We start from the raw sequence: 13,819 nt of genomic DNA on the forward strand, positions 1-13,819 counted from the left end.
ATCCCAAAACCGTGACGTAATAACGATCTCGCTAGCGATCTCGATATGTGTGACGGGGCCTTAAGAAAGAGTCTACAAAAGCTCTAGTGGCCAGTGTGAAAATTGCAAAATTATTACATTTTTTAAAAAAAATATTATCATATGAAAAAATAATATTACCAACAATTAAAAAAAAATAAAATAAACGTAGCACAAAAACCTGATTTAAACAATAGGTCCTTTTCCAATTATAGCTTCCTATTGAAGTGTAAATGGAATTAAAATAGACACAATCAAGCAATCGTTGAAAGTGTGACATGTACTTTTATTCAAATATAGAATTAAATCAATTATCTTTTACAATTGACTTCCAGGTTTTAAAAAAAACTCTATTACCATAGTCATTAGATCTCTCAAAATAACACACATCCATAAGGAAACATTAGAAATACTGTACCAAGCTATAATGGAAAATGTAAACCTAATAAAAATGAATGCAGAACTATAAAATGTTCACTTTATTTAATATAATCTACATTAATTACAAAATACAAGTAGATTTTATTTCATAAATAGCAACCAATGCTAGGCATAATGGACCGAAGTTCAGTAATTCTGTATTCGCTTGAGTGGGACCCATAAGGGGCAAGTTAAAGTGTTATCGAGACATATCACGGATATCAATGAAACATCAGATCATGTTAAATGTGTGTAATATAAGGACCAAATTCAGTAAGTATATGTATATGCTAGAAGCAAACTGGCTTATTAATGGAACAGATGTGTCTGTCTTATATTCCGACAAAGAAGTAGATATTTTTTTTATAAAATACTGCTTCATTTTATTTTATTTTTACTTTTTAACTCATTTACAGCTGACATCTATCATACAAAGTTTTAATACTTATTTAATCTAAGTTACAAGCAACTTTAAATTCATGTGTAACAACAGTTTACTACAATATCCTCTCCCTTGTCTCAAGTTTAGGAAGCTGAGTTATGAAAGGGTGTCTATAAATTTGTATTTTACTTCTCTTACATAGAAAATCTTAACCCTATCCTCACATGTGACATACATGTATGTCACAAGTCAGTGCCGAGTTTTTTAGAGTGGGTTTGGGAGTTGAACCTGCTTCACCCAAGGAAGGTGGCAATTGTGTTATACAGTCAGCACCCGCCTCTAACAGCAGCAAATGGAGTGAGCTCCAATCACTGCTGTCTAATCACTTAAAGTCCTCTGCCAATCTCCAACAGCAGCATTTAAGTAAGGAGATCTTGGTTGTCAGCTGTTTGGCTGCCCATCGGACTCCATGATATAGTCATGGGGTACTGATGGGTTGCCATGGGCTACTCAGGCTTCATATGAGAACATGATTTTCAACACATACCGCAATACTTAAGTATGCTAAAAGGACTAGAAAACAAAATCTACAGTAAAAAAATGTTAAAAATAATAAAATGAAGCCTAAAAATTTAGAATCACTCCCTATATTTTGCCCAGTTAAAAACAAATAAAAAATAGATAGCCAAACACATATGGTATTACCCTGTCCATAAAAGCCCAATCTATAAACATATAAAATGATTTAATCCTTAGTGTATGTACCACAGGAAAAAAGGATTAGCCAGAATTCAATAAAGATCAATAAAAATGGTGCAACAAAAATCTTCAGCTTTCTATGCACATAATTATACCCATAGCCCATATAAAGTTCCAGAAATGGAGAAATAAAATGGCAACACAAACCAAACTTTTTTTTCTACCAAATTTTGAATTTCTTTTCACTACTAAAATAAAAAAATGCAAGTTTGGTATTGCTATAATTGTACTGACCTAGAGAGTCATGTTGCCAAGACTTTTTATTATGCACATTGTATGCCATAACAAAAAAATAAATGAATAAATAAAAATGGTTGAATTGCATTTTTTTTTCATCATTTCTCTAAATACTGAATTTTTTTTAGTCAGCTATATGATAAAATGAATGTATCATTCAAAATTACAACTTGTTCTGTAAAAAAAAGTTCTCATATGGCTACGTCAATGGAAAATAAAGTAGTAATAATTCTTGGAAAAGGGGGAGGAGGAAAGTTATATCGCAAAATATTAAAATTGGCCACAGCAGGAAGGAGTTGTCTATTTTACCCTTAAACAAAAATTAGAACATTTGTATAAAGTAATGCTTAATAAGCATATACTTTACATACCATTTTTAGATCATCCATACAGCTCTCAGTCTCTCAGCCGCTTCATGAAGCTGGTTTACATGTTTTGGCTATAGCAATGGCAAATGTCAGTTCCAAGCCTACCTTGCACACTCCATTTTGTTTTTCTATGTTTATTGTTTATTCACCTCCACAATCTTGTTATGGTCTCTGAAGATCTCTTAGTTAAAAAACAAAACGTCTACAGAGAACATGACATAAAAAAATAATCCCTCACAATTCTCCATCAATGGAAAAATAAAAATCTATGTGTTTCATATAATTAAGACACAAAATTTATTTTACAAAGACGTCTATACTTTAAAAAAATTATATAAGTTTGGTAATATATAATAGTACTGACCTGAAGAAGCACAATGAACGTCATAAAGAAAAGCCAAAAACAATGGTGGCATTGTGACTTTTTCACCTTTTCACCCAACTCTGATTTTTTTAAAGGTTTTTAGTCAATTATATGATAAAATGATTAGTGCCATGCAAATACAATGGTCCCGCAAAAATACGCCCTAAAGTTGAGTTCTGTGTCAATAGAAAAAAAAAAGTTTATGGCTCTTGAAAGAAGGGGTATTAAAAAAATGAAATTAAAATATTAGGGCCCTCAGGAAGAAGTTGAGTTTAATCTAAAGATTGATTGTTTTGACCACATAGTGGTAACCATTGTTTTTATTTATGGAAAAAAAATGAGATAAAGAAAACAAGAATAATAATTAACGGTAACCATTATGCGAGAATCCTGCCAAACTCATATCTCAGCTTCCCAAAGATCTGTTAAAAAGAATGTTTCATAAGAAAATTACCTATTTTTAATCTGATTTTTGTGTTACATATATTTTTTAACTAGTAGCAATGTTTTTTTTCGCATATCACTGCCTGTATTAAAAAACAAAATTAGTAATCTTTCAATTTTCACACTACTCACTGGGAATATTTAAGACTTATATTTCCTGCCCATTCAGGAGGAGTGTTCAGAATTCTCAGAGGCAGAATTACAATGACACGTAATAATTCTATACACAGCTGATAACACAGGATCCACCATTCATAATAGGTGATGTAAAAGTTAACCCTGCTCCGTTTCCTGCACAATCACCTTCGCACACACTTATTAGATGCTTCAATACAATAGATAGGTTGTTGCTGCAAATCTATATGTGAATTTCTTAGAACAGGAAGTAAAACTCTAAAATAGACCTAGTGACCAATGTAAAAGTTGCAATATTTCTCATTTTTATTTTTAATACTGAGTGTGATATGGAAAAAAAACAATTGCCCCCCAAAAAAATACATTACACATAATAACCTGATATAAAAAAATAAATCATTTTCTTATGACACATTCCATTTATGAAAAGCTTGTACATTGCAGATTTTTTGCAAACATTTCTGCAACAGACCTAACCAGATGAAAAGAACTAAATTCTGGTTACACAAATGTCTGTAGAAAAAAAATCTGCCTAGTGTGAATATCTTAAATGGGATTTGTGGTTGGAAAATTGGGATACCTGTATCACAGAATTTCCATTCTCAACAGGAAATAAATTGCTTGAAAGGAGTTTTATGTTAGGACTTTTCACAAAGTACCAATTTCATCAATTTTTTGCTTACATTTTTAAACTAAAATAAGCGGCGCATACATTAAAGAGCATACATGTTTCTATTGGACGTATTTTAACTTTATGATCCAGCTCTGATTTTGCCCCCCAAAAAAAGGTAAAAATACAAACCAAATCTGCACCGTTTAAATTATCCTGTACAAGTTATTTCCATAATATACATTGAATATTCTCATATTAACAGATTAGTTTTTCAAAACTGGTCTATAAATCTTTTATGAATATTACATATCATTATTTCTTTATTTTGTATTGTGATCAGTCAGACTTCCAAGTCATCGTGTTCATTTATTTTAAAAATAGACTATTCTCAAATTCATACTTCCATCTCTAAATCTCCAAATGTCTGACACGAGCAAAATCATCATTTTTAAGGCTTTATGAGATCAAAGCATAATAAAGCAAAAAGATACATAGAATTAAAATAACAATCCTAAAGTGCAGACACCAATCAAATAGTCCTGTGTAAGACTTGAAAAAAATTTACTTTACGGCATCTTAAACATAGACACAATCACCCATATGCTTACAAAGCCCTCACTTTAGAAGTATAAAATACTAGTCTAAGCACAGTCCACTCTTAACCAATTACTGCTCACAAATATAAAAAATAATGTGAAAGAAAAAGTACGAAAATGTATAAAAGCAAATAAATAAATGCATATGGGTAATGACATAAAATTGAAAACATAATTATTAATTTTTCTGCATTATTTTCTTTATATGCATTCATTACGGTAAACTAGGAACAGTTATATTGTGAGTTGCAACTATTTGTATACATTTTATAAAGCCTGTATTGCTACAATTTACGTTTTGGGGCCCATAAAAATGATGATAAATTGTATTATTAAAAAATAATTAAAGTAACTTTAAATGGACCCAAATATTATGGAGGCAAATACTACAAATAAATAAACCTAAAAATTATGGCATACAGAAAAAGGTCTGATCAGCATGTGCAGTCTTATCAGCTGTACACAGATTATAAAATGTGGTTGGTCAAGCTTCTTCGTACTGTAAAGTGTTGTGTCTGAAATAACATGAGGATAGGATATCACTTCTTGCTTCCACACTGAGCTACTGTAGTCATGCACTCAACAGGTCTAACATTCGCAACGCGGTCCAGGAATTCGGGAGGGATTGTGCTCTTATCGTTTTTGTACATAACATCTGGCTCAAGTTCTGTTAGACATTTTCTCTACAAAGGCTTGGATGTTTGGAGTTTTCTTCATTAGTCTTTCCCAAAATAAACCTCTGTTTTCATATTTACTCACACAGCTATCGAGTTACCTAAGGGATGAAAAAAATAAAATCATTAGATTTATGATTGGTTTAAAATATGGTTTTAATATATTTTTGGACCAATTATTCTACAATGATATAGTTCTTATTATTAGAGGGTCATTTTCTTGCAGTCATGAAACACTGTGTACTACCTAGTCTAAAAAGAAATGGGGCAATTTACAACATAGGAATATATCTTGTGTATTCTTTAAATACGTGTGTTGTATCCTGCTCCTTGCACTAGCTGTAATTCAGGAAAATGAAAAGTTATCAAAAGAAGTTAAAGGGTTATTTAAAAAAATACTTCTGCACTCGGTAGTCCTATAGACAAAGAATGGAGCCTAGTTAATGTTATCAGGGTTTCAAAGTCCCGATCTTAGGATCGATCGATATTCCAGCGCTAGAATCCCCAGGAATCAAAGGTTATCTCATATCTTTTGTTAACAACCCTTTAATAAAGGTACTAAGACAAAAAATTAACACAGTAAATTGATACCATTAGAGCTTTGGTTCCTTTGAGTTTCCAGTGTTTTTGATGGCAAGAATAGTTTATTCTGCTGGACATTTCAAATTAAAAATCTCAGAAACTCGACAGAACCCCCAATGTCTGCATAAAATCAGCTCCTTCATACTTATCTCAGCTGTTTTATGAACCAAAGAAACTAGTGTCTTATTTATTTGTAATAATGTAGTCTTAATAATGTTACAATTTATTGTTAGCACTACTCAGTAAAGGCAATAATTCATTCTTAACAGGTTAAATGGTGATAAAAGTGATGAATAACGAAGTCCTATATGAAGTTCACATACTGCATGTATTATTTTTTTATCTGGATTCCTCCCGTAGTCAAATCTCTTTATATTACTTTCAGCTGAAACATCTAAAAACTTTTTAAAACGTTGTTTATCAGATATCTATCTCATAACTGTCTTTTATGAAACTTGTTAAAGTGAATATTAAATATTCTTCACAGTAGAAAACTACAGGTGGCTACTTAGTAAATAAGAAAATGTTATTTTCAAAGGCCGAGTACAATCTCTTTCTCTATTTTCAGCTGTATTACTATGCTCTTGAGAATCAGTGCTTATTACACAATTACATAATTGCACAACAATCATGTCATATATCTCAAGAGAACAACACTACAGTCTTGTTTTTTTATTCACAGCCTCATTAAGAAGTCTTTCCTTGAACAAGGTGGATTTAAACTGTGATTTTTGGTACAGTTTTATTTTGTCCACATCTGTCCAAAACACAGTTTGTACAGTATTTAATCCAAAAGTTTGCCGCCATAAAAACTTACGGTATCTAAAACATAAAAATTTTATTTTTTGCCTCTGAGCAGAGAAATTTGATTTTGGAATGGAAAACAAGATGTAACACTTAACTACGTACCAACAAGGATAAGGCTAGGTATAAAATCCATAGAAAAAAAAATTGGGAATATTAGCGAATAGCAAACTTAACCATCTTCCCCAGGGCCAGACAGCTGCTGCAAAAGTCTGCTTTTTTAACCTACATTGCAGATCCAGCCAAAAATTCCAGATAAAAAAGTTCAGCATGCTGCTCTATTTTATTCTGTAAAATACGAGACAACATGAAGGAAACCTAACAGATCAATTATAGTCAATTCTCTCTGTGAGGTTTTCCCGTTGGTTATCATATCAGTGATCAGGCATTTCTGAATTATGGAATAATGGTTTGGATAAACATAATTAGGCATCAACTATGCGTAAAGAAAATATATCTTTTACCTTATAGATGAGGTATTGTGACCACAAGGCTGAATTCAGAAATCTGTATATCATGATGCAAATAAGGACCCAGACTTCAGGACTGAGCCAAACTCAACAGCTTCATATATAACCATGAGCCTATGAAGTTTGGGTCAGGAGGCTCTAGACCATCGCAGTCCATAGGCAAACCATGTTTCATGGACATCTAAATATGGTTTATCAGGAATAAGAATATACTGCAAGCTATGGGCATTAGTTTATAGAGATGGGTCATTGGGTCCAGCATTTATTTTGTTTTTTTTCTTCATTTTCTCCCTAAAATTAATAAACACCCCTAGATGATAATTTTAAGGACATAATATAGTCATTATAGTGTGTGGCTTATGGTGGTAGAAAAAATGATGAAGCTATAGAGATGTTTATTACTTGTTATTTCTATTTTAAAAAGCAAAGGTGCCCATTTAATGTGTAGCATACACACCCAGGTCCTGGTACCGGTATTATAAGTGGCATATAGCAGGTGAAGGCCTCTTATAAATTTTTCATTTTTAAATTATCTTAAACTAGTGTCAATCAATGCTGTTAATATCATTAGCTTATTAGATTGTACACCTTTAAATATTATTTTTGTGCATACTAAACAGACTAATGTACAAATGTATGAAGATTAGCAAAGGATTTAAAAGCAGGAAGACAGCAATAAGCTCATTTTCTCTTACCATATGCAGGACAGGTGTACATATCTCAGGTGACTTCCTTCACATCACTGGGGAAAGGCATGTCTTTTGAATTCTTAATGCAACACACATTTCATGTGCACACCTATTACATGTGTATACAATATGTTGGAATATTCTGTTTGAATGGCTCAATAGGATTTATCAGACATGTGTACTGGTTTTCATTTTATTTTGTTTCCAACATTTCCAGTTTGTAACCAAAAGCAGAACTCACTTTCATCATCATTATGGAAACACCATTCACAGTCGTGTAATCAAGACTCCCTGGAGGAACACACCCGCTGTTGAAATTATGATGTGTTTTAAAGTCACTCAGTATGGTTGGGAATTTAGAATTCTCAGCAGTAAGAGTTGTGATTCTACGTACAAGTCAATTCATCTGGTGAATTTATATTTAGATCTTTTCTAAAATGTTGTGGTCGTAACAGTGGTATTTTTCACATTTTCATGCTAGTCTCTACATGCATCTGGAAATCTAATATTAATATTCAGCCTTTGTCAATCAAATTGTGTCTTCCATTTACATGAATTATAGGGTTTCAGAAATGTTTTCTTTGCAACAACTCATTTTTGGATTTCCATCTTTCTAATGTACAACTTTCTAACCAGTTTACTCACTTGAGTTGCCTCAGAAATAAAACAAAAAAGTGTGTGCATTAAAACTTTTACCAGTGGACAGAAACATACATAATTCACAGTATATGTCTTTATATTTAACCTTAGATAATAGACAATTTTTATCACCATTACATCATCCTTTCTTTATAAGAATACAGATATTATTACATTATATTATAGGCTGAAACATAAGGCTTCTTTGGTACTTGTGCTTGAAAATTTTTGTCTCTGCGATGGCTGATTCTCACAAAAAAATGGTTTTCCAGCATAAGAAAGGATGGATCTGTTATTTTTCAATCAGGTCCAAGAAAAACTATTCGTTGAAGTATAAATTCGCGCTAGCGGTAGTATTCAACGAATAGTTACCCACTTTACGGACATCTAATGGTTCCCTGTCCACAAATTCACTGCCACTGTTAGTGATTAGCCTAATAGCGTCTCCTTTACCCAACCCTACAGGTCCAAGAAAAAGCTTTGTTTTCTCAGTATCAAAAGATCGTGGAGCAGCACAGATAAAACTGCATCTGTTAGACAGATGCCGGCTATGTAATACATGGTTGTGGTATTATGCTTAGGGGTAACAATCACAAACATGAAAAGTTGTACAAGTTTCTGACCTACATTATGTTCACTGCTCATTATTTTTAAGACATTTGTTTGCTGCCAATGAAAGTAACATTCTTGACTGCATTTAGAGGCAGCAAGACTTAACACTTTTAGTCCTCTTCTTAGGTGAGAAGTGAATATGAAGTCTGAACAGCGTTCTGCAAGCTTCAAAGTCTGGACTCCAGACTGACACTGAGACCCCAATTCATCAAAATTTTCACCAGAAATCTGGCCTAAAACACTTTGATTAGATGCAAAAAAAATTAGCAATTCGATGTTGCTCAAAAATTTGGCAACTTTTTGCATCTTCAAACCAGTTTAACCCAGCTCCGCCAAAATGGGCAGAGCTGGGGTGGGATGAGGTGGAACGGGGTCATGATGTCACAGCTCATCTATTTTATAACTGACTGGAATAAGATTTGTGGTGAGGCACATGCCACTTTTCAGACATGCCTGATTCATTAAGACATATGTTCCTCTTAAAGAATTGGGCACCTCAGATTTTAACATGTCCCCTCATCAAGACCTGTATGGACAATGCCGGTCTTGATGAATTGTGGCCATCATAGCAAAATGGCAGCCAAATGTGTGTAGCTGCTGCTTTGCTTAAAATACAGAAAATTGCCTAAGCCTAATATCATTATCCCTAACTAAACTCCCTCTCCTGATACTCAGACAGTAAAAATACAATACAGAGACTTATTATAATGTACATACAGTTATATGAAAAAGTTTGGGCACCCCTATTAATCTTAAGCTTAATGTTTTATAAAAATTGGTGTTTTTGCAACAGCTATTTCAGTTTGATATATGTAATAACTGTTGGACACAGTAATGTTTCTGCCTTGAAATGAGGTTTATTGTACTTACAGAAAATGTGCAATCTGCATTCAAACAAAATTTGACAGGTGCATAAGTATGGGCACCCTTATCATTTTCTTGTTTTAAATACTCCTACCTACTTTTTACTGACGTACTAAATAGAGATGAGCGGTGTTCGACTAGAACTGTTCGCCAATCTCAAATTCGAGCTGTTTTGGGCGGTGTTCGAGTTGTTCGATGAACCCGAACGATTTGCAAAAAATTCGGCTGTTCGAGGTTATGTTCGATAACTGTTCGTGCACCAAAAGCGTGTCCTGCATGTCTGGCGCTATTTAGAGCACCAATCATGCAGGGATTGTCTGCCACTCACTGTAATGCCACAGCCATGGTGGTTGTGGCATTACAGTGATTGCCCAAATCGATGGGAACAGTGCCAACAGTGAAACATGAAAAGCCGGCAATTCAGCAGCGGCATACACCTGTACCCGACAATTTAGAACCGAAAGAATAGAGCTTCACACATAGATTAGATAGATATAAACATGTCAGCCACATATATACGAAGTACAGTGAAAGTGCTGCTTACTGTACTTGTCATTTAGCGTAAAGGATTTATCAAAAAAAATAATAGTGTTTTCATGCACCGTCTCTTTAAAAAAGCCGGCCGGCAATTCAGCAGCGGTACCCGACAATTTAGAATAGAAAGAATAGAGAATCACACATAGATTAGATAGATAGAAACATGTCAGTCACATATATATGAAGTACAGTGACAGTGCTGCTTACTGTACTTGTCATTTAGCGTAAAGGATTTATCAAAAAATATAATAGTGTTTTCATGCACCGTCTCTTTAAAAAAGCCGGCCGGCAATTCAGCAGCGGTACCCGACAATTTATAACAGACAGAATAGAGCTTCACACATAGATTAGATAGATAGAAACATGTCAGTCACATATATATGAAGTACAGTGATAGTGTTGGTTACTGTACTTGTCATTTAGTATTAAAACAAAGGATTTATTATTAAAAAAATTGGCGTGGGGTTCCCCTTAATTTTAGGCTCTAGCGGAGGTTAAGCAGACGGCTGGGGCAGATGTTTGAAGCCTGGGAAGGGGGTAATACCCACGGAGCTTCCCAGGCTACTAATATCAGCCCCCAGCTGAATACATAGCCTTTACTAGCTATTAAAATGGGGGACCCCCCCAAAAAAATGACGTGGGGTCCCCCCTAATTTAATAGCTAGCAAAGGCTAGGCAGACAGCTGGGGGCTGATATTAATAGCCCAGGAAGGGAGCCATGAATATTGGCCCCCTCCCAGGCTAGAAACACCAGCCGTCAGCCGCCCCAGAAATGGCGCATTCATAGGATGCGCCAATTCTGGCACTTAGCCTCGCTCTTCCACGCTGCCCTGGTGCGGTGGCAGGAGGTAATAGGGTTGGGGTTGATGTCAGCTTATAATGCCAGCTGACATCAAGCCCAGGTTAGTAATGGAGAGGCGTCTATAAGACACCCCCATTACTAACCCCATAGTCAAAGTTAAAAAAAAACACAAACACCCAGAATAAAGTCCTTTAATTGAAATAAAGACACAATCCTTTATTGTTCTAAATTAAACCATACTTACCGTCACGCCCATTCCAGCTGAAGCCAACGATCTCCTGCAATAAAAGAAAAATAATAAAGCAACCTCATCCTTACCTTTCCATGGTTCCCACGACAGCTTCAGCTCTGCTACATCGAGATGACAGGCTGGACCGCAGCAGAACGCTGCCATCCAGCCTCTCATCCCGCAGACACTGAGAAGCGCAGGCTTGCTTGCGCTGCTCAGCGTCTCTCTGTGACGACATCCAGATGAGCCGAGTTCATGTCCAATGAACTCGGCTCACCTCATGCACGTCACTGACAGCGTGGGAAAATTCTCACGCTGAAGCGGTGAGTGCAGGAGAATTCTCCCACGCTGTCAGTGACGTGCATAAGGTGAGCTCATGTCCAATGAACTCAGCTCACCTCCTGCACGTCACTGACAGCGTGGGAGAATTCTCCTGCACTCAGCGCTTCAGCGTGAGAATTCTCCCACGCTGAAGCGCTGAGTGCAGGAGAATTTTCCCACGCTGTCAGTGACGTGCATAAGGTGAGCTCATGTCCAATGAACTCAGCTCACCTCCTGCACGTCACTGACAGCGTGGGAGAATTCTCCTGCACTCAGCGCTTCAGTGTGAGAATTCTCCCACGCTGAAGCGCTGAGTGCAGGAGAATTTTCCCACGCTGTCAGTGACGTGCATGAGGTGAGCCGAGTTCATTGGACATTAACTCGGCTCATCTGGATGCCCTCACAGAGAGACACTGTGGAGCGCAAGCAAGCCTGCGCTTCTCAGTGTCTGCGGGATGACAGCCTGGATGGCAGCGTTCTGCTGCGGTCCAGCCTGTCATCTCGATGTAGCAGAGCTGAAGCTGTCATGGGAACCATGGAAAGGTAAGGATGATGTTGCTTTATTATTTTTCTTTTATTTCAGGAGATCGTTGGCTTCAGCTGGAATGGGCGTGATGGTAAGTATGGTTTAATTTAGAACAATAAAGAATTGTGTGTTTATTTCAATTAAAGGACTTTTTTCTGGGTGTTGTGTTTTTTTTAAATACTTTACTAGAAATTCATGGTGGTCATGTCTAATATTGGCGTGACCCCATGAATTTCGGGCTTAGGGCCAGCTGATAATGCCAAGCTGGCCCTAACCCCTTTATTACCCAGTGAGCCACCGCATCAGGGCCCTGGATGAGTTGGGTACAGCGCCAGAAGATGGCGCTTCTATGAACGCGCCATTTTCCGGGGTGGCTGCGGACTGCAATTTGCAGCGGGTTGGGCCCAGAAAGCTTGGGCCTCCCTGCGCTGCGGATTCCAGCCCCCAGCTGCCTAGTTGTACCTGGCTGGACACAAAAACAGGGCGAAGCCCCACGTCAATTTTCTTTAAATTATTTCATGAAATAATTAAGAAAAAAAGGGCTTCCCTATATTGTTGTGTCCGGCCAGGTACAAATAGGCAGCTGGTGGTTGGGGGCAGCCCGTTCCTGCCTGCTGTACCTGGCTGGACACAAATATAGTGCGAAGCCCCACGTCAATTTTTTTTAAATTATTTCATGAATTTCCTGAAATAATTTAAAAAAATTGAAGTGGGGCTTCGCACTATATTTGTGTCCAGCCAGGTACAGCAGGCAGGAACGGGCTGCCCCCATCCACCAGCTGCCTATTTGTACCTGGCCGGACACAACAATATAGGGAAGCCCTTTTTTTCTTAATTATTTCATGAATTTCATGAAATAATTAAAAAAAATTGAAGTGGGGCTTCGCACTATATTTGTGTCCAGCCAGGTACAGCAGGCAGGAACGGGCTGCCCCCAACCACCAGCTGCCTATTTGTACCTGGCCGGACACAACAATATAGGGAAGCCCTTTTTTTCTTAATTATTTCATGAATTTCATGAAATAATTAAAAAAAAAGTACGTGGGGCTTCGCCCTATTTTTGTGTCCAGCCAGGTACAACTAGGCAGCTGGGGGCTGGAATCTGCAGCGCAGGGAGGCCCAAGCTTTCTGGGCCCCCCCCGCTACAAATTGCAGTCCGCAGCCACCCCGGAAAATGGCGCGTTCATAGAAGCGCCATCTTCTGGCGCTGTACCCAACTCATCCAGGGCCCTGGTGCGGTGGCTCACTGGGTAATAAAGGGGTTAGGGCCAGCTTGGTATTATCAGCTGGCCCCAAGCCCAAAATTCATGGGGTCACGCCAGTATTAGACATGACCGCCATGAATTTCTAGTAAAGTATTTAAAAAAAACACAACACCCAGAATAAAGTCCTTTAATTGAAATAAAGACACAATTCTTTATTGTTCTAAATTAAACCATACTTACCATCACACCCATTCCAGCTGAAGCCAACGATCTCCTGCAATAAAAGAAAAATAATAAACCAACCTCATCCTTACCTTTCCATGGTTCCCACGACAGCTTCAGCTCTGCTACATCGAGATGACTGGCTGGACCGCAGCAGAACGCTGCCATCCAGTCTGTCATCCCGCAGACACTGAGAAGCGCAGGCATGCTTGCGCTCCTCACTGTCTCGCTGTGACGGCATCCAGATGAGCCGAGGTCATGTCCAATGAACTCGGCTCACCTCATGCACGTCACTGACAGCGTGGGA

The 13,819-nt window shown here is 37.0% G+C and overlaps 1 protein-coding gene across 3 annotated transcripts in view; it reads right to left on the reverse strand.

Moving 5' to 3' along the window:
- Positions 1–283: 283 nt before the first annotated feature.
- The window catches only part of TAFA2 (TAFA chemokine like family member 2), a 577,024-nt gene continuing 563,488 nt past the window's right edge, over positions 284–13,819 (reverse strand). For all 3 annotated transcript variants that reach the window (XM_073651864.1, XM_073651865.1, XM_073651866.1), the window contains exon 6: positions 284–5,111. In XM_073651864.1, the coding sequence (XP_073507965.1) occupies positions 5,100–5,111 (12 nt within the window). In that variant the 3' untranslated portion in view covers positions 284–5,099. The remainder of the gene's footprint in view (positions 5,112–13,819) is intronic.

This window comes from Phyllobates terribilis, unplaced genomic scaffold, assembly GCF_046119375.1.
Source record: "Phyllobates terribilis strain yellow unplaced genomic scaffold, ASM4611937v1 Scaffold_11__3_contigs__length_659146591, whole genome shotgun sequence".
NCBI classification, from domain to species: domain Eukaryota; kingdom Metazoa; phylum Chordata; class Amphibia; order Anura; family Dendrobatidae; genus Phyllobates; species Phyllobates terribilis.